Source organism: Maylandia zebra, linkage group LG14 (assembly GCF_041146795.1).
Source record: "Maylandia zebra isolate NMK-2024a linkage group LG14, Mzebra_GT3a, whole genome shotgun sequence".
NCBI lineage: Eukaryota > Metazoa > Chordata > Actinopteri > Cichliformes > Cichlidae > Maylandia > Maylandia zebra.
The window spans coordinates 31,191,361-31,217,565 of NC_135180.1; the positions used below are offsets into that span (position 1 = coordinate 31,191,361).

General features: G+C 39.3%; 1 protein-coding gene across 5 annotated transcripts in view; it reads left to right on the forward strand.

Annotated features, from left to right (window-relative positions):
• Positions 1–26,205, forward strand: part of stard13b (StAR related lipid transfer domain containing 13b) — a 63,321-nt gene that overhangs the window by 5,167 nt on the left and 31,949 nt on the right. For 3 of the 5 annotated variants that reach the window (XM_004560600.6, XM_076873347.1, XM_004560602.6), the window contains exons 3-5: positions 3,124–3,267; positions 4,419–4,568; positions 9,579–9,612. In XM_004560600.6, coding sequence (XP_004560657.3) covers positions 3,124–3,267; positions 4,419–4,568; positions 9,579–9,612 — 328 coding nt within the window. Of the gene's footprint in view, positions 1–3,123; positions 3,268–4,418; positions 4,569–9,578; positions 9,613–24,760; positions 25,203–26,205 lie in introns of those variants that run through there. The other 2 variants (XM_004560603.6, XM_012921642.5) reach the window with 2 other exon arrangements.

A 26,205-nucleotide genomic window follows, 5' to 3' on the forward strand; every position in this document is an offset into this window, starting at 1 on the left:
GCACTCTCTGTGGGTGGCGTAGACTAGGCAGCCAGCCCAGATCTCACACACTTAACTCCTCATTTCCATGTCAAAGCCAGTATGTTGGGGTTTACAATGTGGCCAATTTGCGCTGATAAAGTTATAGTCAGCTCACATCTTGTTGTCCCCAGATGATAGTATTGATGCATTTATCTAAAGGATTGACTCATACCAGCGCAGTTGCTATGGTGTAGAGGCTTCACACAATTGCCAGGGCAGGATTGAGGGTAAAGGCATGACGAGATGAATCAAGGGTAGTGTCTCACTTGACTGTCAAGTCCTCACTGGAATTTGTCTCATTCCAAGTAGAAGTGCCCACATTCCTGAGGAGCACCTTGTGGGGATGTCACTAAAAAGATGCAGTGTGAGTGTGTTACAGATTTGGCTCAAGCTTGTTCCAGAATGAGGCATCTGGCTCTTGCGTTTGTGTTTGTCTGATACCCAGGGTCAATTACCTCACAAGATCTCCAGCTTCCGTTCCTTCAGTATTTTCAGTCATTTGGCCTAGAATTGATCACCAATATCTTTAAAATGACTATTTCGGCTTTTTGACTCTTCATCAAAAGAGTTCAAATAGCCACAGACAAACATACACTGAGCAGCTGAACAACTTTTTCCTTCCATGACTGTTTTTCATAAACACAAACATCTTGTTTTCAATCTGCAGAATACCTCAGACAGACACAAACAGAAGCCGAAACAGAAACACTGAGCGTGTAGGAGGATTCTTTTTTGGGAATAAGTGTGTATTCTTTCATTTTGAATATCCTGATGAAGCTTACATGTAAAATAAAAAAAGCTCAGGCACAGAATCATTGTTATCATTCTCATTTCACTTATTAGCAGTGGCCACAAGTTTATCCACCACAGGGCAGAGTTTGTGCTGTCTGGTTTCTGTTCACAATAAGTGAAAATTCCTTGTATTTGTTAAGCAGACAGAGAGGATTGGGCTGTCTAAACATTCTGATCCAATGTCAAACCTTTTACATTCCCTGATCAGTCTTGAAAAGCAGACCTAGCAGAGAAAGGAAGCTTTATTTTTTCCTCTTTGGTGACCCCTCAAGACCCTTCAGGCCTTAGAGGTCAGCAGGGGATTGGCCAGATTTAGGTCATTCCTCTGGGATTGAGTGAAAGGAAGCACTTTCTCCCAGTGCTGGGTCAGTCAGCTAACCATGGCTGATCAGCCGGCTGAAAAGTGTGCCTGGTGTCTCCTCCAGCTCATCAAATTTTAGAAAGAATGCAAAATAAGTTTGTAATATTATTTAAATGTTTTGCTACATTGAGAGTGATTTACAGCTTTAAGAAAGCTGATGATATTAAATAAAAAGGGATAAAAATATTAAGTAAAAAGGGATATTACTATTAGTACAAATATTACTCCTACTGCTATTAGTGTTATTATTACTTGCCTCAATGTCACAACATTTGTAGAGCTCCATGTAACCAGGGATTGTTTGAGTTTATTTCTCTGAAATGGAGGTATTTATTAGTAAGAAAGTTACTTTAAAGTAGATAGGATAGCTTGTATTTATTCTTACTTTTCATTAGATTTTCCTTTTTTGTTTCCAAACATTTGAAAATAATGACCTTCCGACTGGAAAGGTACACTTTTCCAAGGCATTGTCAGGAACTCCCCAACAGAGCATTCATTCGGAAAAGTAAGCTCTAATGTTGGAGAAAATGACTTGATTACAGAAGGCTCAGGCATGGGTTTTAGTTAAAATTCTAGGAAATTACGTATTGGTTTTACGGAGGTGGTTGATGATCACTGCCTCTGAGTTTAACAGGAAATTGGAGTCGATCAACATTCACTGAGGAAAAGAAACACCCAGGCATTACTTTCTGTAACTATCTGGGATTTCGAGGAAACGTTTAAAAGCCTGGAGTCACGATTGTTACACACTCTTATCTTTTGTTTTTACTCAAAAATCCACATTTTAGCAACAAAGTAGCTGGGAAGGAACTGATATGACAACTCCGTGCAAACTTGAAGACGTCACAGACAACGATTCAGAATGGCCTTGGTGCATCTACCTCATACAAAAACATGAACACAGAAGCTCTACTGGATAAACCACGAGTGAACCTTTGCTGATCTGAACTCAAACTTCTGTTTACTAAATGTCCAGCTCTTTGTCCTGGAATACAATTTTAACATACTTACTCTGCAGTGTATGGAATACCTGGAGGAGCTCCCTTAAAACTGTTACTACTGTGATAAATCCTCCAGAAAACCCAGGATTTCATACTCAGGTTCTTGAAAAAGGTACACACGGGTGCTGTTGGATTTGATCTTTCCCAGGGCTACACAAGGAAAACACACAGTGATATCTGTCCTTTCTGTCAGGCTGACATTCTACTCAGATTACAGAACAGCAATGATAATTTATGCTTTGGTGACTGAAGTGTATCCAGCTGATTAATGAGGATGGACCTCCAGAAGCACCGACACAGCTCCTGTCTGCGTAAAGATGGTCTATTTATATACGCACTGTGTGTCTGGGGAGTGGTGAAAGCCAGTGCGGGGTATTCCATCATGCTCTGTATGGCACACATGTCTGGAACCTCCTCGTCTGCTCTTTCACCCTGAGGATATCACATTTCATGCATGCATGGCAGCAAGGCAGACCTCTGATCTCTGCATCTGCAATTTACAAGAACATTTTGGGGGGTTTGTCTGTAACTTTTTGAGCCTATGGGGATGTGGTAAATTGACAGATGTTACCTGGAAGCTTGCATGTGTCAAATTTGACTAACCAGTCACCCTCATTTGGATTACTTCCATTGCAGTTTTGATGACGACTTTTGATTTTGATGATGTGATTAGTCTATGCGATTTATTTGACAGTTAAAACTTGCAAAAAATAAGATACAGATGTTTTCTGAAAACTGTGAAAAGTCTATTATAATACATCAGCAATAATTAAGATAGTAAAAGTGACAATTTAAAATGCCCAATTTTTTGCAGAATAAAACACCCCTTGATAGTTTTAATTAGACAGTACTAAAAAGTGTCCCTGTATTGACTCAATTTTTGGCTGAATACTATATAATGGCATTGTTTGCTTGTTGACTCTTACCTGAGTGCTTGATTACTCACAGGAGTCTCCACAGGTCCAGTCACCCTGGTCGGAGTCAATAAGTCAGCTAATGAAGAAACTAGACCAGCTTAATCTGGACATAGAGGAGGCTCTGAGTGCAAGCTCGTCCCCCTCAGACACGCCCTGCACCACCCGCAAGAAACAGGTTGGTGTCTGTTCACACAGCTTGATATCATAGCTATAATTAGCAATGAGTTTTGTATTTTGATACTCGTGCAGAATTAATAGTACGTGTCACTGAATGTGTTATAAAGCAGCACGCGGGGTGCAGCACTTCCACTTTCAGTACCTTATGATATGTGAAGTGTTACAGCCACTTTGGTGTGGTATGTCTGCATTCCTGGGAAGCGCATGCCGCATACTTGGTCACACTTTTTAAACTTTCCTAAATCAATTTAGTTTGCTCTCTGAGAAAATCCCAGTGGATTATTTGGACCTGTAAGTAACAGGTGTTCAATTTTTTATGTCCTGGTCCATATATTTAAAGAGCTGCACATTAGGTGAGGATATAGACAAGCTCTCAAATAAGGCAGGAACAACCCATAAACCCAGTATGTGGAGGGAGGTATAGTGTGCTGCAAGGTTTGTGAGATATGGTAATAAAGTCTGTGACACTATGGGCTTTGTCACGCTGTCTAGAAGTATCTGTGTGCCTCTTAGTCTGTGTAATCATGTAGGTCTGCGGCACTTAGATGTGATACTGGAATCTACAGTGCTTTAGCCTGGTCAGAGTGGTGCAGCAGGAACAGACTGCTATTGTACTTTTGCCATTACAACTGCGACCATACCACTGTTTTCTAAAAAGGGCCCTTCTCATGGTGGCGTGTTTCATGGAATATCCCACAAGAGTTTGCATTCATGAACAAAAGTGCTCTTTTGGGCTCCATATGTATGTACTGCACAGAAGAGCTGTTGTGTTGGAAGGGAGTTTGTATGATTTGGTCCATTAGGAATGGCTGAGAGAGGCTTACATGCCTCACAGGCATCTGCATAACCATCCCAGGCATTCACTATTACTTGCTTTAACTAATGACAGGCAACTGGGCAAGAAGACAAGACATCTTTACTGGGACATTTGACAAGGTCATACTCTCTGTCTTCTCAAAGGAAGATGCACACATACAGGCTCCTTTGTGTGCTTCTGTCAAGCTGATTTGAGAGTGGAGATTTCACTTCCCCAGACGCCGACCTCAGCCTCTTGTTTTCTTTTCCCCTGGCCACTGTTGAGCCCATCCTGTCCTTTTCTGTTTGACCAAACAGTGTTGTTGACAGTTTGCTGTTGTGATGTTGTTGCAGTGGGGTGGTGCGCTTCCAAAGCCCACGTTAAAACGAACCCTGAACGACCAAGTTCTCCATAGACCAGAAAGAGAAGAATGTCAGAACAGAGACTGGTTTTCTACACCTCGCAGCTCCTCAATGGGAACCAGAGCAAGAACCAAGAAGACGGTAAGTTTTTCTAAGAACCTCAGCTTCCTGCAGGGATCAGTCAGTTTCTCTAAGCCAATAAGAGCTTATAGTGTGCAGTACAGGATATGCAAACTCTGCTGTTGTTCTCAATTAATTTGGTAGATCCAGCCTAAGATTTAAGTTTCTGGATTTTTATTACAGCATATTTGGGTGACTGCCAATGGGCATTACTCAATGGACTGCCTGTTAATTTAAAGTAGCTAAGAATTCTTTTCTTTCTTCTTCCTTCTAAATTATAATGATCTATAAATAATCCAATGACAAATGATGTAAATTTACCATTTAGCTTTTCTGCTGCTTTATGACAGATGATCCAAGTCGATAGCTTTTTAGGTTGTCTGCTTGTCCTTTAATCTCATTCTGGTGAATGTAATATCTCAAACATTCAAGTAGTCAAAAGTCATAAGTAATGGTGACTGTGACCTCACTAGTTGTTAACAATCAGCGATTTAAATAAACCACAGTGGCACGGTGGTTAGCACTGTCGTGGAAGCGAAGGATAAGCGGAAGCGAATGGATGGATGGTACAAAGACAGATTTGTTAATAGCAAATGTTATGAGCTAGATTTCAGTTTACACCAAGAGACATTAGCGAGTCAGCAGTTTTTCCTACATTCTGTTAAACCCTGTTTTTATTTAAATCAATTTCAGTTCAATTTTGTTTATATAACACCAAATCAGAAACAACAGTTTCTTCAAGGTGCTTTTTTTTTTAAGGTAAAGACCCTACAATAATACAATAATAGTACAAAACCTCGGGCCAAATTACCATCCCATATGGTAGCCAATGATTTTGATGTGGCAATCAAAGAGACCTTAAAAAGTGAATGGCATAGGAGAAATAAATACTGTTGCAAAGTGGCCTTTACTAAACCTGCAGGGAGGTAATCGATGTGACTATAAATAAGAGTGAAGAATTTCAAGCATGAAGTCGCTTGAAATTCAGCAACTTCAAGCAACAACCTTTTACCTGTCTCTGCACTGTTAATATCAAAGTGTGTAGACAAAACAAAATCCCAAAAGTAAACATTTTAAATGTGTAACTATTTTAAAGATAAAGCCATCATTGGGATTTTGATCTTTTTCATTCCCAATCTACACAACATTTCCATCTGTCTACACATCTGTAAATATTTAGGGTTTGGATTTGAAATCAGGTCAGTCAAACATCCTTAGAGAGGCACAACTCACTTCTTATGGCAAAGAATGTGACTGTTTCGCTGCCGTGAAGAAATAATTGAACAAATAACTGAAACTGAAAGATTTCCAAAATATAAAATCCCTCTAATACATGTTTTTAGTATCATTTTGTGACATGTTCATCCACATTATAATATTTGATGTTAGTCTGAAAAGGTTTCATTTTGTTTAGCTGCAACACGAAACCACAGACTGGATTTTGTTGTAGTTAAACAAAATGGATCATTTTGGTCTCTGGAACATTCTCAGAATAGGTGACACCTGTATGTTCTGTGAAACCCGTGAGTACCTCTTGGAAATGATGACGGCATGAGTTAAAACTTGGTGTCAGAGCAGCTGTGTATGTTCACATATTTTATAGATGGAGTAATTTTGTTGGATAATGAGTTCATGTTATTCTTCAGTTATGAAATGTTTTAGGCTGTTCAAGAGATCTGTCCTATGATCACCAAATACCATATCAGTAACTATAGCACTATCCCTCCACAAACAAGCAAATGAACATATATCTGCAAATGCCAAACAATATAACTAAGTGACCATGCAAAGTTTACAGATATAGGTGAAATGAAATGACATGCAGCATGGACATGTTAAGCTCTGGGGTCCATATGAAACTTCTGACAGCTGGGAGTTGAAATGAAGTCTCAGTCACAGACTTGGAGTCAAAGAATAAACAAGCTGAATGTGTGAGACAAAACACACGGCTGGAACTGGTAATTGCAGCTTAATTTACAGATGTTTTATGAACCATGTGGCAAAGGTTTTTTGCACCTGGATGATACACTCCCTTACATCTGTAACATCTCTAAAAACTGGAATGCAGTTCATAGCTTCCTCAGGCTAGACCTTATCTGAGCAGGAATGTCTTGGATGTTGATTAAGATAATGCCTTGGTAGAGGAAGATGCACACAGAATTCTTTACACAATGTCTACAGCAAAATATTATGCGATTTTATAGAAAAATATTCCTTGCGTGTGGTTCCAATGAGAAAAATACGTTTTAAGGTTTTCAAAGTTGTCATAAAAAATCCATTATGAATAGCTAAACAGACCTGATTTTACAAAAGGCACAAAGAGACGTATCTTTTTTTCTGCAAACAGTTCGATTTCAGTGCTTCTAGCATTAACTGGACTTGAACTGAAAGTTCATTTGAATCATACTGCAGCAGCACTCTCTTGTGTCACATGGTGTTTACCTCCTGCATCTATGAAGCAAGTTCAAGATACCCAGAATATCTTACTGTGATCTGGCTTCATCTACCCTGACGTCGGCAATGTAGGTGGTAATCAACTCGATAAATCTACCCAGAGTTTCTCAATCTAGCAACACGCACGTTCACATGAAAGGGGTGGTGTTAGCAGCATCTGACCAGTCACAAACATGGAGAAGTCTTATGGTAGCAAAGATGGGAAGAGGGTAAACACATAATACAGAGTAAAATAATAGAGCCACTCTAGACAACACAGTTTGAGTGTATGAGAGGTAGCATTGCACACTAGTTTAGCATTAGAGTGCTACTCCTTTTTCTTTTTTAATGTGTTGCGCTGTTCAAAGAAATCCTTAAAAGCCCCAAATCACCATGACATTTAGTTCATGATGAGTATATGTGACTATAAAGCCTGAAAAATAACAACTCTATTCATGTTTGTACTGGTTAGCTTCACCCTGCTTTTGAGACCAGCTTTTTTTCAGTGTTCTGTGATTGGTGAATAGAGACGTATTTGGGTTGAGGTTTCCTCCATTAATTGCCATTGACAAAGACGGGTATACGTAGAGCATGCTGGTCTCTCATTCAGACTGACTGTTCGGCCTTGTTGACTTGTCATGTGTGGTGAGACAGCAGCTGTCATTCACTTACACAGACTTGTCCATCCGTATAAACATTCTTGTTGATGCAAGCAAAGGGAAGTTTTTCCTCTGACAACAGCCATGAAAAGGTACTCTGTGCTTCGCTTCTTTTTAGGATGTCACATTTTCTGACCTGTAACCTTTGACATGTGTCTGTGATTGGCCTGAATCAGGCGATGTGTGCTTCAAGTGGGTCAGATCTCAGGATAAGTCAGGATAAAATACTTTTCAGGGGCTTTTGAGACAAAGAGAATGATTGATGTGTTCATGTCTTTGAAACCTCTTCAAATTGGTACATCTCCTCTGGGGCTCAGCATCTGGTTTTTGGAGTGTTCATTTTCCTGAGTTTATTTCTGAAACTAGGTCTAAAGCAGGTCTATTGAGACTAACTTACCAGGGCTGCATTTACAGAAAATTTATTTACAGCACAGAGTTAAGCACAGAGATAAGGACTTTCTTCATGTCTGTACATTAAGAGTATCTAAACACTCTTTTCAGTGTTTAGGAAATTCTGCCAGGCTGTGCCAAATCTCACAGTCAATAATGAGGGATCCATCAGTGGCTATACCTCATGGTTTGAAGAGGCTCCACTCAACTCGTCTATGTTTAAACAGAGATAAAAATACACACATAAGGGTATGAGTCATACATTTATGACTTGTTTTTGAATTTGGTTCTCAAAGAGAGTTGGATTTTTGTGCCTGGAGGTAACTGAGTGGTTGAGCCTGCTAACCCTGGAGAATTCCCCCTCCACCTGCCAGACACTTGTTGGGAATTATTCCCTTAATCTCCTTTCGACTGCCTGCTGTCCTTTGTGCTTATTTGCTATATTCCCTAATAGTGTCAATGACTATCTAGAGAAGACAGCAACATGGACATGACTTTTACTAGGTTGCTCATCCAGCCTAGAGGTAAAAATGTGAGGGTTTATACTGTTTGTAGTTATGAAATCTTTGCTAGTATGTTAATAGAAAATCTAAACAGTGCCCTGTGGGCTAATTGTATGTTAACAGTCGTGATGGAGGCTCTGTAGTTTTAGAAAAAAGACATCTTGGGACTATATGCTGCATTTTTGCCTATTCCACAATGAACGTGGAATCAGGGCAGGCAAACAAGTGGATAAATCAAACCAGTGAGCCACAGAGGGGAAATGGAAAAGAGAGATGGGCAGGAGAGCAGTTCATGTCCAGTCAGGAAAAGATTTTCAGTTCCTTGGCCTCTATTGGCAGTAGCAGAATTATATTAATAACCATTAAACTAAAAGGTTATAAAGAATATGCTGACCAGCGTAATTTTACAGTGACAAGTTCATGTATCAGCACTTCATTTCCACTGTTTATAAGATTTGGGGGAAACCTGAAGTCAGCTGAGACTGAAGAAGTCACTTGGATGAGTGACGAAACGTTTCTCCCACAAAACGCTATGTCCAGATGAACAGAATCAACTTTTTCAGATTTACTTTCCTGGATGATTGAGAATGCATCAAGACCATTTCCACACAGGTCTATTTTCCAGCGCTAACAGCATTCCAAAGAAATGATTCTGTAAAATGATCTTTGATAGTTTTTCTTTGGTCTTATTGGGGAAAGCAAGCTGATAAGACTCTCTTTAAAAGGGGATTATATAATTATAATTAGATAATGATAAGTACATTTTAAAGAAAATCATTGAACTAGGAGCTTGTATCTGAATAGTTTTCATGGCAAAAAAAATGTGAACTGGTGCATATATATGGCTGCCAAAGTGAAGCTGCATTCAAGTAAAGCCTTAGTGACTATTAATTTATTGTTGTTATTATTATTATTATTATTATTATTATTATTATTATTATTATTATTTATTATCTTCTTTTTTGAAAAGTGCCATTAAAAAAGAAACCATGTTATATATACAGTTTCTGCTACAGTGACCAGTATTTGAATGTTTTTTCCTGCAGATGTTCAGTAAGGTGACCGATGCATCAGGTGCAGGTAAGACAATATTTCTGTTTTTTATTAGTGGCTGCCCAACAAAATGCCTGTCTATGCAGTGCATGCTGGGAGAGCATGTGACCAGATAAAGCTGATAGAGAAAATGCTTTCTGAGTATACCAGAAAGCAGTGGGGGGTAATTGCATATCAATAAGTATTGCTTTCACTTTTTAAAAAAAATCAGTATTAGTTAATATTACACTAAAGCTAAGGGTCGTTTTTTTTGTATAGCTATAATCAAGTGTTAAAGTGGACTGGCACCTTCACTTAATAAGGAATTAAATCTGATAAGTAGGTTAATGCATATTACTATTACTTCCAGTGATTGCATGGAGGTATTTGTTGATTAATACAATTATGGTCCTTACATCTTTAACATATCCTTTTCCCTTCATATTCATGTAAAGTTCCGCTCACGGTACTTTAGCATCTAGGTAGCTACAGAAGAGTGAGCATAAACAGAGTAACATTTTTTTGATTAGTAATTTCTAATGCAATTTTTCAAATATCTCAGCAAATATAATGCACCATGATTTTTTGTTGGAGGGGAAGGAGATCTGTAAATCAATTAATGTTCACTGTACAGTAAAACTACTATTACATAATAGTACTATTATGTAAGAAAAGGATTAGACGCTGTCACCTTGTAGAATTTCTTTTGGGAGTTTGAAAGCATAAGACCCTGAAATTTTAAATTTTGATGCCTTGAAACTTTATAACTGGATCATAAAGTGTCATTGTTTAAGGAGTCTTTGGTCTTAGTCCACAGCCAGTTTAACATCAGTGAAGTACGGTCCTGTATGACAGCGGTCCCCAACCTTTTTTGCACCACAGAGCGGTTTGTGTCCGACAATATTTTCTCGGACCGGCCTTTAAGGTGTTGCGGATAAATACAGCAAAACCTGTATCGGTACAAAAAAAGAAGATTTATTCATAACACAAGGAAAAAGACCCAGGGAAACAGAGTTAACGATAAAAACGATTTAAAATAAATAACGATAAAAACCCTAAAAACCATAAATTTCACACCTGAGTTTCAACTCTCGCGGCCCAGTACCAAACGACTCACAGTCTGTGGCCCGGGGGTTGAGGACCGCTGCTGTATGTAATTTTAAAAAAACAACCCTCTGTGCACTCTGAGGCTGGATTGCACGCTGGCTCACATGGTGGCATTCTTCAGGCACCAGACAATAAGACTGATGGCCACAGGTGGCAGCTCCCTCCCAACCGTGTCTTGAGAATGTCCAAATGCACAGAGTCTTGTTTTAAAGGCCTTTTATATATTGGTCACATGGTGGTTAAAATTGTTTCTGTTTTGCTGTGAGGAAATATTTGGCTTGGTGTGATGTAGGCCTTGTGGGGCAGCTGCAGGATTTGGGTAGATGCCATTTTAGTCTCAGGTTGCACTCTCACATGACCTCAGCTGTACATGATTGCACTGCACAAGTGGACATTACGGTCTGGAAAAATTCCATGTCACTTTTATGAAGCAGTTAACTAATGTGCGGTCTGGTCGTGTGAATGAGATATGTCCTGTGACTGATTCTTGGAAACCTGAGTGTGCGAGCACAGTGAAAAACATCAACAGATCTGTCAACCCAGATAAAAGATTCCCATCAAATGATTTCTGATGGGAATTTTTTTTTATTTAGTTTGGATAGTTTGATTGGAATAAGCTAGATTAGACACAATATCCCTATCTACTTTATTAGGTCAAAAAGCACATAGAATCTACAAATGGTTTAGACATGAACCAGTGACACGGAGAATGATCCTGTAAAAGATGGTCTTTTCTCATTAGGTGTGAGTTTTCCTGGTTGTATTTTGCAGCTGGGCTGCAGGAACCTCTTTAAAGACATGAATATGAGACAGCCAGATGGTCCTCGGTGTAGACTATAACATCACCGTCCACCTCATTACATTGACATTGACCAGAAGAGGCTTTGTTTTTGTTGTTGCTTTTAATGTGCTAGAAATGTCCTGCAGGCTTATTACACATTCACATGACTTGTATGCAAGGATGCCCAAAAGTTCTTTTACAATGATTAATGCATGGTGGGTTTCTGTAAATTATGTTATTGTCATATTTATTAAATAAATATTATTTAGTATTTATTTAATCTTTATTCTTTTTTTTAATTGCCACCACACCTGATTTTTATTAACAAAGTGTGGAAAAAAAATCTTTTGTTAGCATGGTGGTCGGTCAGAGCAGCACAGCTTTTAATGGTGTTGAATTCTTTTGAACATTGAACTTCATGTTTGTAACTTATAATAGAACGAGCAGAGAGCAGAGATCTTTGAAATAGTTCTTCCTACTTCTTGTTGTTTATTTAAGATCATGTTGTGAGTCATTTCTGGAAAACAGTCAACCTTTTAACCTTCTTGACTTTTGGTTTTGTTGTTTCCTGATTCAAAAGAAAAAAGAAAAGCCTAGAGCTTCATTCAAGCCACATATGGAAACACTCAGAGAAGATGGGGAAAAAGCTTAAAACTGATTTTGAAATGTTTAATTTCTGAAGATATTGCTCAACATTTATAGAAAGTTTTTTAAACCTTGCATAGATGATGAGCAAAAAGTACCTTAATCCCTGTCACATACAGTCATTTGTATGGAAATCCAGTCCCTCCCATGTCTTTGATTGCAGTGTGGAAATGAATGGCTTCCTTTGGTGAGAGGAGGCAACTATGTTCAACCCCACTGCCTGACTGATATTAATCATAGATTTAATGAATCCACAGTGACACTAATGCTGAAAGCTGCATATTCGGCCAGGTCTCTGCCAGAGATACAGATACAATACAGATAAGTAGAGTAGTGAAACTGCCTTTACTGTCTTCACTGAAAGATTTATTTAATCGTAGGAAGAAATTTAGGTTTATTAATAGATGCGTTTTGGATTTTGTGTCCAGCAAAAGTATATTTTCTTACATTTTTCAAGTTTCAGTGAAGTTTAGACACAGAAATGGCTCCAAGACACAGCTATGTCGAACTCTGTGACTTTAAACTTGCGTAAGTAAGTGGTCTTTTGCTTTATGATCAACATCGTATTACCCAAGCACCAGTCTGAGAGAAAATCACACAAATGTGGCTTAAAAAGCACTCTGTGGCCCAGAACTGTCAGGCTGAGGCTTCCCTCTAATACTCTCATTTACACAGATCCTGTCTCTGAATACATATGCTAATCTACTTTCAGTGTGGAAATCTCTTGCTGCTGATTATAAGAAAAACAAAGGGGAAACAAAGGGGGAAAAGAGAGTTTTCACAACTAAGTACACCCTTACTGATTCCTTCGGAATTAAAAGGATAAGTTGCACCAGTGTGCTGCTAATCCCGTGCACTTGATTGATTAATGATCAGCAGGTGTGTCCATCTCTATAAAAGCAGAAGCTTAGGCAGTCTGCTGCTTTGGAGCGTTTACCTCAATCTTACCAGAAGTGGGCGTCCCTTCAAATTCACCCCAAGGTCAGACTGTGCAATGCTCAAAGAAATTACAGAAAAAAAACTTAAGAGCTGCGTCTCAGCTTCTACAGGCCTCACTTAGAATGTTAAATGTTAAATTTCATGACAGCGCAATTAGAAAATGACTGAACAAGTAAGTTGTTCAGGAGAAAGATTGCAGAGGGCTTAGGTTTGCAGAGTTGTGTCTGAACAAACCATTTCTTGACCAATGTCCTTTGGAGAAACAGAACCCAAAGTGGAGGTGAAATACACAGCTCCACATTTGGCAAAAAACAAACTTAGCACATATGCACAAATGTCTCATACCAACTATTAGGCACTTGGGCTTGTTTTGCAGCCACAGGACCTTGGCACATTGCAGTCATTTAATCAACTATGAAGTCCTCTGTCGCCACAGTATTCTAGTCAGATGTGAGGCCATTTGTCTGACAGCTAAACCTTGGCCAAAACTGGGTCATGCAACAGGACAATGACCCCAAGCACAGCAGCAAATCTACAACAGAACAGCTAAAAAACAAAAGAATCAAGGTGTTGCAATACCCCAGTTCAGACCTCGGCCTGATTGATTACTGTGGTGGGACCTTAAGAGAACCGAGCATAAATGAATACATGCAAACCTCGGTGAACTGATGCAATGTAAAGAAGAGTGGCAAAATTTCTCTACGAAAAATTGTACTTCACTTCCACAGAACTGCATAGTGTCCTTTGAAAAAAGTTTTCATATGACTGTAAATATAAGCAGTGAAACTTGAATTTAAAAATATTTTTTGCACACTGAATAACAGCACATTTTACAGCAGATTGTATTGATCTAACAGAGGGGACAATAATTTCTACATTGAGGAAATGACCAAAATCTATCCTTCAACCGTTTTTCAATAACCACTCATTTAGTTAGGATTGCAGGAGAATTGAAGCCTATCCCAGCTGACACTGGCCCATTGCGGGGCTAACACAAAGAGAAAGCAGATATCTTATGAACAACTGAGAATCACCAAAATTAACTGAACATGCATGCCTTACTTTTGTGTGAGAAGAAACAGGAGCAGACTGAAAAAACCACAGTGCTACACCCTGCACCAGTGTGTCACACTGAATGCTTAATTTAACTAATAATGGCATGCATAGATGGTCAATTTAATCTGTTATGCTTAAGTGCTTGCATGCACAAAGCTTACTGTGGATACTATACAGTACCATCCAAGATCACATTGTATATACAGTAAGATTCTATTTTAAATTAATTTTTACTTTAACTAATTTGTTCTGCTCACATATTATAGTTACATCTTATTTCCTATGAAGTATTTCGCTCATGATCCTGATGACTGAGGCTGAACTGCAGAGGGGTTGTAAAATCCACAGTAAGAGCTAGTTGCTTGCTTTGTGTACAAGGCCCAGGTGTTTTTGATCAGACTGTGAAAACTGAAAAAAACCTGTACTTATTTATGTAAAACATCACCACAGATGTTTTCTCTAGTCTGCTATTAACAGTATAAAACTAATATGACAATGTTGACTTCCCTGGACAGTTCCCCTTGGCACCAAGTCAAGTTTAATCAGGCTCTGATGATTGGGATTAAATGCACAGTAGAGCTAGAACCATTTACCAGCCTTACTCATGATTCCCACAGTGAAACTGGCCAACATGAGAATCCTTCTCACTGTGAAATGACTCCTCTGTTGAGCCTTATGTATACACTGCTATTATAAATCACCAGTCCGGCTATAGATGGTGCACCAGTGGGTATTATATAATGTCCATAGCTAGTAATGCATTAAAGCAGGGTTGCTGTTTTTTTACTCCTGCATATTCTTCAGCTGTTCTCAAACTCCAGTGTCACCCAGGGTCACAGCCTGCTGATGGAGACTGACTGTGACCTCAGACAGCTGCAGTCGCTCTCTCCGTTTCTCTCCCTGGAGGCTGGTTAGAGACTATAATATACACATCACAAGAGCATCATGGGAACGTGAGTAGTAGATGACATAGCCTGACACCTACGCAGTTCTAATCAGAACATATACAAGCAAAGTGGGCTGGTGGGGCTAGTATTGAAATCAGATGTACGTTTTAGGCTGTGTGAAGGAATAATAACTCTGTTGTTATTCTTTGTTATGGTCTGACCTCATTCTCATTCCATACTTAGCTAAGTGTCGCATTTTTCCCTGGGGAAGAACAAGGAATGGATCATTTTGAAGGAACTCTGATCATTTTCCTATTTTCCTTGAATTGTTATTGTAGCTTTATTTCTCTTTGTTAGAACACATCCAGAATCCAGTACAAATATGTCCAAAATTGTGTAGACACTCACAGGAGATTGTGAAACCTCGGAAAACCCATAAGCATGAATATACAGCTACAGTGCTTTGAAAATGTATCTGCCTCCTCCTTTCTTTCTTTGTGCACATTTGTTACTCTTACATATTTCAGATCATCAGTCAAAATTTAGTATTAGACAAACATAACCTGAGTAAATACAAAATGCAGTTTTTAAATGGTGATTTCATCTATTAAGAGGAAATAAACTACCTATCTCTGTGTGAAAGTGTGAAAAATCTTTTAGTCAGCAGTGATTTTCACTTTGGAACTCTATCATTGAGGCTATTTTTGTCCAGTCTTTTTCTCATTGTTGAAACATGAACGCTGACCTTAACTGAAACAAGTGAGACATGCAGTTCTTTATATGTTTCTCTAGATTCTTTTATGACCTCCTGGATAACACTCTAGCTCTTGGAGTAACTTTGGTAGGTCATACACTCCTGGGAAAGTTCACCACTGTTCTAAGTTTTCACCGTGGTTTGCTGTAGTCCCAGAGCCTTAGAAATGGCTTTATAACCTTTTCCAGACAGATTGATGTCAATGATTTTGATTCTCTGCTGTTCTTGAATGTTTTTAGATCATGGCATAATGTTTTACTTTTTGGGGTGTTTTAGTCTGCTTATATTTGCCATACACTTTTATTTAAGTGGTTTATTGAGTCAGCAGGTCTGACAGTAATCAGTCCTAGGTCTGGGTAGTGATACTGAACTCCGCTTTCCAAAATGAAAAATGAAATCCTCGTACAAAAAGTGTGTTCTATATTTACTCAAATGTTGTTTGATAATCTGAAACATGTAAATGTGTCAAATATGCAAAAAAAAAATTATTTTAAAAAGAAAAAATCAGCAAGGGGCAAATACTTTTAACAGCCTGCGATTTTTTTTTTTTTTTTTCCTCAAGGCTTTTCACAAGATTCTTACACCTGACTGCAGAGATTTTGTTTTCGTTCAGCCACAAGAGGATTAGTGAGGTCAGCCACTGATGCTGGTGATAAGGGTGGCTTCCAGTCTTCAAGTTCATCCCAAAGGTGCTGGATAGAGTTAGGATGTAAGAACATCAAGTTCCTCCAAATCCAAATTGAGAACACAAAAAATGTGAATATATTTTCCAAAATGTTTCTGTAAAATTGGGCACACACTGTTGACTTGGCTGCCACATTATTTGATTTTCTGTGATATTATTGCTACGTGAGACGATATATTATATATAGGCTGTAAGCAACACCAAACCAGATGATTTATTATTCTTGTTAGCAGTAGAATGAACCCTTTGAGATCCAATTCATAAGAAGTGATGACTGACTTAGACCTTAATTCAGTTCTTCTTCTCCTCTCAGCTGTTTCCTTCAGTGGCTGCGGCAGCTGATCATCTGCTTCCAACTCACCTAGTCCCTTGTATCTTGTTCTCCCACACCAACCCACATGTCCTTTACTAGATCCATGAATGTTCTCCGTGGTCTTCCTCTTTTCCTTTCCATGTTCAACATCCTTTTTCCAATATATCCACTATCCCTCCTGTGTCCAAACCATCTAACTTCAATGTCAGCAGCTGAGAGGCTTTTGACCATGCCACATACAAGTATGTATGGCACCTTTAGTCAGCACACAAAGTCCTTAAAGGAAAGGTGCTATAATTTGCACGCAGTGTTTCATGACAAAGATGTGATTGCTGGCCAGAAGCGCAAGGATTTAGACATCAGCTGTTCTGTCTCATAAAGACGAAAGAAAAAGAAAATTTTTCCTAAATTAATTTACTACTACCACTATTACCACAGAAAAACTAACGTTCACAAAATCGTCCCATTATTTTTATTCCCCTCTGGCTGTTTCCCGACAGGTGCCAGATCAGTGACATCATGCTCTAAATTTATAAGCAGATAGATGCAGCTCAGACTATAAAGGGTGCTGCTGGCATGACAAATGCATGAAAAATTCCACACATGGAAAGATGGAAAACGACTTGCGGTTTCCTGAGAACAGAGGCCAGCTCGGCAGTTTCAGAGGGAGAGCAAGGGTGGGGGTGGAGGTGGGCTGGACTGCTAGTATTTCTGGACTTTTCTTTGTATATACAGTAATTTGTCAAGGTTGTGCAAACATTACAGAACAGCGTGGTTAACAAGGTCTGAAATCTTTTAAAGTTTTCATTGCAGTTTCAACATTTTCATTGCAATTATTTTAGCAATCATATATGCAATAGCACATAATATCATTTAATAATGCCTCCAAGGCCCTTGCACTGAATGAGATCATCATGTTCTACAGTTTCTTAGATCGTGGGGCATAATTTATTGCCCAGTATAAATCATCTGGTTTGATCCTGTCATTGTGTATTGTGTGTGTTCGCAAAGCTGTTTGAGCAGACACTATCTCCCAAGTGTATGTCCTTCATGGAGCGGAAACGGGTTTATTGTTCTCATTCCCAATTACACCCATGCTGCCAATTAGAGAAAAAAGCAGGCAATAAATCCTTTAGGGATCAGCTTCCTGAGTTGGTGTGCACGTTGGGGTAATTCAGGCCTGGGTTTTGTAAACTAAGCCGAAGGAGACATGGGCAGCCGTGTCAGGACGCAGGCCAGTTTCACAAGGGCAGAAACTCTGTGTGTGAGTGAGTGTGTGAAGCAACACAAAAGCTACCAGGTTGGTCCACCACTCAGCTGAGAAGAAAAGCAGAAAGAAGATTGAGGAAGTAATGAGCCAGGAAAAGACACACCACTTTAGGGTCCCACACCAGGATGTTGGTGACTAAACAGACAACCGGCTCATGTCCACGTGTCTCCTTTTGTGTGTAAATGTTTACCAATCTACTGGAAATGAATGCAAACAATAACTTCTTCCTCACATAAAGCTTCATCGAATCTGGTGATCCACTTTGTACCTCAGTGTTCCTGCAAAACACACACACACTCAACTTCGAAGCCAAGAACATTTCCTCAGGGCCAGTTTAGATACAATAACTTCATTGGCTCTCGCAGTGGCCTTCCAAATTTCCCACATAAACCACAGAGATTCCAGATGTTGCAGGGAGGCAAAAAGTCTGTTCCTCCGCTGGGCCTCGAGCCCTTGCCTCCGCATCCTCAGGTTGACCAATCGCGTGGCACATCTCACATCACGCACTGTGTGTTTTTGCACTGAAGCAAGGCTACAGGCACCCATGCTGCTGGAGATTTAGATAGCCGTTCCCTTTTCACTTGTACCCAGATAACAAAAAAAAAACACAGCACGCTCTTAAAAGAAGCTCTGTCCTTGGGCGGTGTAGCACTGCAGCTTTCTTGTGGTTTCAGACCTGATTGAACAATTTGGCTCAGTAATCAAAGAGCAATAGCAGGCTGAAGCAGAGCAGACTTCCTGCATCCTCTCTGCTCTCTGGCTCACTGGCTTTAAAACTCAAGGGCCCACTAGGACTTGTTTGTTTCTCAGTGTGAAAACAATACCTGTACTGTACATCCAGCTTATCATGGTTGATGAGTTGAGCAGAATTTTTGGCAATAGGCTTGGCGATTCCACATGTGCTTCATTATGAAAACTGTTTGAGGGACAGAGATAAGTGGGCTCTGCCCCCCCACCCCCCGATGTTGTTAACCTAACTTTGTTTTATAAGCATGTGGTCTAGGAATTCCCAAAGTGGCAACTCATAGGTTGGGAAATAATGTGGTTTACTAATCATAATAAGGAGTTTCAGATCTCTGAAAGCCAAATGTAACATCTTCAAATGACTTTTGAGTGACTTCTGATGTCCTATTTGACATTTGTCATGGGAGGGGAGAGTACAAACACTTACTGTGGCTTTAATTTTAAGCAGCTGTCAATTTTTACTTTGGTCTCTGTTAGCATTTTAACTCTGTCTTCTTGGAAAATGCTTATCCTGAGCTATAAACAGTAACTTCCTGTTTCAGTTTGTGTCATTAGGGCTAAGGCCCTGCTGAAGAAAACAAATGGGATTCAATGAAATGTCACAGTTATGTTTGAGAGGCATAAAATGTGCCTTTGTGTTGATGCCGTAATGCACCAGTGATAGCAACAAGTGCAGATCATGGTCCACTGACAAACTCTTCAAGCTATATTCAGTTTGCTTGTTTGTGTCTAGTTTTCACTTTCATTCCTTTTTTCTTGGTTAAGTTCACACAAAAAAAAGATTGACGGGTTAAATTATGCCTGTTCACAAGATTAACCTATTGCATCTCTTAAATGTGAGATGAGTCGCTATTGGCTGCATCACAGCACAAAAGTCAAAAGACAGCTTGTGTGTATATTTGAGATGCCGGCGACTTTGACAAAATGGTTAGGTTTGATGCCATGAGAATAAGAACCTCGTCCGAGATGTAATTTCTCTAAAGTAATCCCGTCAGCTGTATGCCGCTGATTGCTTTGAAGGTACCATGGAGCACAAGCTAATAAACATTTTACATCAGCTGTTATTGAGAAGCAGTTATTGAGAGAGAAGTGTACCTCTGTGATTAAATCCTCATTGCTCTAATAGAAACCAGGTGCCCAAGAGTTGTGTAAATGTTTTCCCATGGATTTTTGTGGGCAGCAGAGCTTTAAGAGATTCAGACCTGACAGCATTACATGCTTTGTCATTCAATTAAACAATAGCCACATACGCTTGTCATGCCAGTTTTACATTCCTCAAGCCTGTTTTTACAAACTTTGACCCCTGTGGACTTACGCATCTACAGAAGCTTCATGGCATGGGGAATATTTGTATATGTTTTTGAGTTTTACCTCACTTATAGTTTAATTCAGGATGTCAAGTTATGTAAACTTCTACTGCAATAACAAGATATGAAGAAACATGAAAAATCTCAGTTAATCTGTTGAAGAAAGACTAAAAGTAAATGATCATCTATTTTGGATTTAATGGCTTTAAAAAGAACAAGCCTTACTAAAGGAAGAAACCATTACGTTACAACAGACGGCCCTTTAAGAAAACAGAATTAGTGGCCACTTTAATGGATTGGGACCAAAGTCAGCCCCTCCTTCCTCAACCACATAATCTAAACCCAGATATACACCACATGTGTGGCTCTGCTGGAAAAATGAACTCGGCTTGGGAATATATGGTCAGGAAATTTATAGCACATGCCTGAGACAAGCCCTCAGGGGCAGGGATGGAGGTGGAGGAGCGATCTCCCCATTCCCTGTGCTTTGTTTCCATTAGGCTGGGAAGTGCAATCTCCCAGACATTTCAAGGGGGCCTGGTGTAAGACCTCCTGGCCAAGAACATGACCCATTCAAGGAGGAGAAATCAGTTTCCTCGCATCGGGGATTTTCCCACTACAGCAATGGGACAGCATTCCACATCTGTCACCAGACATAGGCACAGACAACGGTTCAAACTCTGGAACTGTTCAAATGCAGACATATAATGCATGAGTAAATATCAGTGTGTTTATCTGTTTGTGTTTATGAAGGATGGAGAGAGAGGGTGGACAAGGGAGAAAAAAAATGTAGTCCAGAAAGTACAGCACTTTTTCGGGGAAAACGGGAAAACGAGTGCTGCCTGGCCAAAATAAACAAGTGGGTGAGTCAGCAAAAGGAAAACATTCTCAAGCTGACTGATGTTTCCTCTCTTTGCATCTGCTATTACTTCTGCTGCCAAGGACTGCTCCAGAGGCTAAGTCATTGTCTAGCCACAATGATCCACAGTGTGATAATGCTCGTCTTTACTGTCCAAGTGGCTTCTTTTTAGAGTAAGTAGATTGCGTTTTTTCCTCTTTGGTGATTCATGTCAAAAGAGGTCAAAATCTAGTTGCTGTTCTTCCTCCATCACCTTTGCTCTTTAGAAGATGACAGGGTTGGTATTGTCTATCTGTCCGTTCTTGCCTTCTACGTCACTGAGACTAGAGACTCGTCCCTTGTTTACATTGCCAAGATCTTGTCTTCACTGTCCTTTTTTCAACCCGTGTCTACTACAGGTGCATCAAGATGGGTTCTTTGTGACAAAAATCATGTTATAAAAAACCTCCCCCAGAAAGACAACGTCAACAGCTGTTACTGTCTTTTGTGTTAAATTAGATATTGTGCTGTCTGTTGACATTCTGGCCTTTTCTCTGTGGGCTTCCTGGGTCATGTGACCAGTGGAAAACAAAGTGCTTGACTGGGCCTGACCCTGACCCTTTCTAAAAGACTCACAGGATCAAATGAAGCAGCTTCTTTACTGACGTGTGTACGTGTGTTTTAGTCCTCCGAGCTACATTTTAGCCTGAGGTGAATAAGTGGTGCTGAAAATAGCACCACACTGATCACTGGCTGCGGAACAGGCCAGTGGCGAGCCTAAAAAAAGCATCTATATTTTCTGAAATACATTTCATTCCTGTCACTTGCTAAGAGTGACAGATCGCTTTTTATAGAAATACAGAAAAAGGATGTTACACACTGAGAAAACGGTAAATGTGTAAATTTTGATATTTTGCCTGGTTGGAAGTATTTGATGTTTGCAACATAAAATGAGAAGTATGCAGCTGTTATTGTTGTCATGTCAGATAAGCTAAGATCAGAGGAGTTCTATGGGCTCCTACGTGCAGTTTCTAACTCTCCCTAACATCGTATAATTTCACTTTCAAACAGAACAAATGGAAAACGGAGCCCTTCATTAATATTCTCAGCTGCACACACTTTGGTACAGAGATATCTCACTATGTGACCTTGCTATAATGTTTAAATCACCTGTCCTGCTCAGGAGAAAAATGGTCTTTGTCTTTTATTAATTTCAGCACTGTCACATCAGCTTCATACTGAGAGGGCAAGCTGGGGTCAGCAGAGGTTTAGTTATTCCAGAAAGTGTCATCCTGTGTGTTTAGCATGGATTTAAACCTGTTACAGCAGCAATCCCAGCTGGTGCCCATGAAATGAATTCAGCTGATATGATATCACTGCATTTAGGTCATGCACTGCCTGAGCGAGCATACAATAATAGGAGGAAATTCCTAAAATAATTATGGTAGAACGATCATTGAAGCTGCTGTCTTCAATGGCAGCTGCCAGCTTAGAAGAGCTTACTGTGGTTATTCTTCAGGGATGACCTGATGTTTTCTTGCGTTAGTATTTTTGTTGCACATTTTTGTAAAAAGAAATTTATTTGTTTTTTCTTAAACATGTAACCTGCTCAGACCTACCTGGGGAGAACACTCTGAACCCATGTTAAGCTTTGAGTAATAGACCACATTGTCCCGAACAGAGGTGCAAATTCTGGTAACAGCTAACGCATACACTCATAGGCTATTTCATTAGGTGCACTTGTTTGGTTGCTCATTAACACAAATATCAAATCAGCCAATCACATGACAGCAGCTCAGTGCATTCAGGCACGTAGACATGGTCAAGATGACCTGTTGGACTGAGGTTAAAACTGAGCAACAGAATGGAGAAGAAAGTGACTTTGAATGTGGCATGGTTGTTGGTGTCAGATAGTCTGGTCTGAGTACTTCAGAAACTGCTGGTCTACTGGGATTTTTAGCACACAAAAGTATTTGGGGTTTATAGAGAGTGGTCCAGAAAAAGAAAAAATGTCCAGTAAGCAGCAGCTCTCAGGGCAAAAATGCCTCATTGATGTCACTGGTCAGAGAACAAATTCCCGACTGCTTCGATCTGTTATGAAGGCAACAGTAGCTCAACTATTCATTACAACCAAAGAATGCAGAAGACCCTATTTGAATGTGCAACATGCCAAACCTTGAAGCAGATGGGCTACAGCAGTAAAAGACCACACTGGGTGATTTTCTTGTCAGCTAAGAGCAGGAAACTAAAGCTAGAATTTTTGTTGATCAATCCAAAATCGGACAGTTGAAAATGTTAATGTTGCTACTTGGTCTGATGAGTCTCGATTTCTGCTGCGAGATTCAGGTAGTAGGGTCAGAATTTGGTGTAAACAACATGAAAGCATGGATCGATCCTGCTTTGTATCTATGGGTCAGGGTGCTGCTGTTGGTGTAACGGTGTGGGGAAGAATTTCTTGGTATACGTTGGGTCCTTTAGCACCAACTGAGTATCATTTAAATGCCATGTCCATCCCTTTAATTTAATTTGTAAAATATGTACACACACACACACACACACACACACACACACGTAGAAAAATATTTAGTATACACATCCAGAAATGCATATACTATTATATATTGTACATATATTTATTAGTTTCAGATGTAGCCATTCTTGTATTTTGCTTGTTTACATTATTGTATTTTGCACAACTCTGTTGCTTGTGAAGCTTGCACACAAGAATTTCACTCACATGTGCTGTACCAATGTATCTGCACATGTGATGTGACAATAAAAGTGATTTGATTTGATTTATGACCACAGTGTATCCATCTTCTGAGCATCTTCCAGCAGGATGGTATTTCATTTACTTTGTCATCCACCAGATCTTAGGTAACCTTTAAGATGTGATGGAACATGAGATTTGCATCATGCATGTGGAAGTCTGTGATACTTTCAGAATTAAGGCAGAGGACTGAGGTAGCTATGAAGGCAAAAGGGAGTTCAACCTGGTACTAGCAGGGTTTGCCTGATGAAGACTATATGTGAGTTGTCAGTTATACCTAATAAAGAAAGACTGACTGTAAAGATAATACACAAATTTGTAAGTAAAATAACTGAATAATTATTATTAATCATCACACGCAAAGAATACCTATAATAGAGCATTTGTCTAATTTTGGATTTATTTATTTCAGTGCTATTTTTCTGGATTTTCATATTAGAATATTGTGACAGTACAGGAGAAAGTGATTGCTCGCTTGTGGATTCTGTCATTTGAGAGCCACGGTGTGTATTTGCGGTGTTGCGTGGTTTGTAGCTCGTGATGCCTTCAAGTGCCCTACGTAGACCTGGGCACCACTTGAAAATTGAACGAGTACAACTGTGGAAGCGTTAATCTAAAAAGTAACTTTGTATGCAAAGCGTTAACATTGTACACAATATTGTATTAACTGCTCAGCTGTAATAGTGCTGATAAGATGACAGCCAGCGTTACAAATGACAGAGTCAGTTTCACGATGGAGTCCAGAAAACTTTGCTGCACAAAATGTGTGTTTATGTTCTGAAAAAAATAAATATTAAACCGAGAACATATAATAAATGTGTCATAGGCTAATGTTGACTTCACTGACATGGGTTTAAAGGTAGCTAATATTTCTTCTACTGTACTCTATATACTGTAAACGTATTTGTTAAATGCATAAACTCATGATTCTATTTTATTCAAAACTGGGTTTTAAAATTATGTAATCTAACCACTTTTGCTCACACCAGCCCTCTAAGCTCCGCTGATTCTTTCCCAGATATTATGTACTGTTTCGCTGTAAGGATCTTATCGGTTCTCCTAACAATTTCCATGTTTCCCACGGTACTTGAAGGCATCACGACTACAGGGCTGTATGTCGATACACGCGCGCACACAAACACATCTGGTGTGAAGTGGGAAAGCCGCGCTTAATGCTTTACTGTCACTTTCTTACTTTTACTTGTCTTGCTGATTTCCGTTTTTAACTGGGGGGGATACATTTAATTCCCCTTGAAATGGTGACAACTTCGTTTGAAGACCGGTCACCGGAGTCAGGTTTGCCGCCACTATAGAAAGAACTTGAAGCCGGGAAAAAGGTGATTTTGTGTCGGGGTGTTTAAAGGGGTTTGTGAGATACCAGGAGGAGTTTATTATTATGTCCGAGTGGAGGATTTGAGATGAATTCTAAAAGAAGGTCAGCGAAACTGAAGCTCCGGCGGTCTTTCAGCGAGCAGCTGTGGAGCTCCACATCCAAAGCCTGGGATTTACTCTGGAAGGGTGTCAGAGAGCGGAGACTGGCAGGTCAGTAGCCCGCTTCAGGTCAGATCTTAGCCCGCGGTATAGGCTGGAATAGAGTGTCATCCACCGCAGCAGAGACTGAGGTGACCCCATCCTATTACTGGGAAGAGTTCTTTAATTCGTATATAATTCGTGTATAACAATTATTATTGTTTTATTATTGCACAATGATCAGAGTGACATTTAAAGAGAATTTAAGAAGAAAACACATTCTTAATGTGGTAGGCTATGAATTTGTTTTGTGTTGGTAGATTTTTTTTTTTGTCTAGACACTATTGATACTGTTTATCCTAAAAATTACTCCACGCGTGCATGTAGTCTGGTCTAATATTACAATTTTAAAAATTATTTTTTTAGTTGCGCTCAGTTGAAGGTGTAGGTAGTTAGGCAGCAAACTAAAAAAACTGTCTAATAAATGCCATAAACTTATAATAAATACAGTTTAATACCTTTCTGTAGGAGAGTTTTCCTTTATTAGCGTCGATTTTTTTTATTACTTTCAAATGACAGTGGGGTCGCAAGGGGGCGCTGATAAGTAATTTCACCAGCTTTATGAAGTGAATGAGATTGAATGAAGCAATGTTTGATCTTATTTTCTGTCACATAATTTACGTTAAGTTATTATTGTGTTCATAAGAAATTGGTTTTCATTTGGTTTTCTTTCGTTAGTTATAATGACTGTATTTCTGCAGGGTAACATTATTGTGCATGCTTTCTGTGCCACTGTCTTTGAGATTATAGATCACATTTTTTTCCCTTTACATTATTTGCTCATACTTGGCTCAAAAAAAAAAAATCCCAAATAAACCCAAACTGAAGCAACTTTGTGACTGCATTGAAAATGTTTACACATAGGTTCTTTAACACCTTCAAAATGCATCTGCCTTTTTTGGTGACAACACATGTGTTGCCAAGAATTATTCAGTGAAAGTGAACTTTATTTTCCAAGTAATATCAGGTATAGCATACATGTTAACTTTTTGAAATGCGTATGAAATTAACTCTA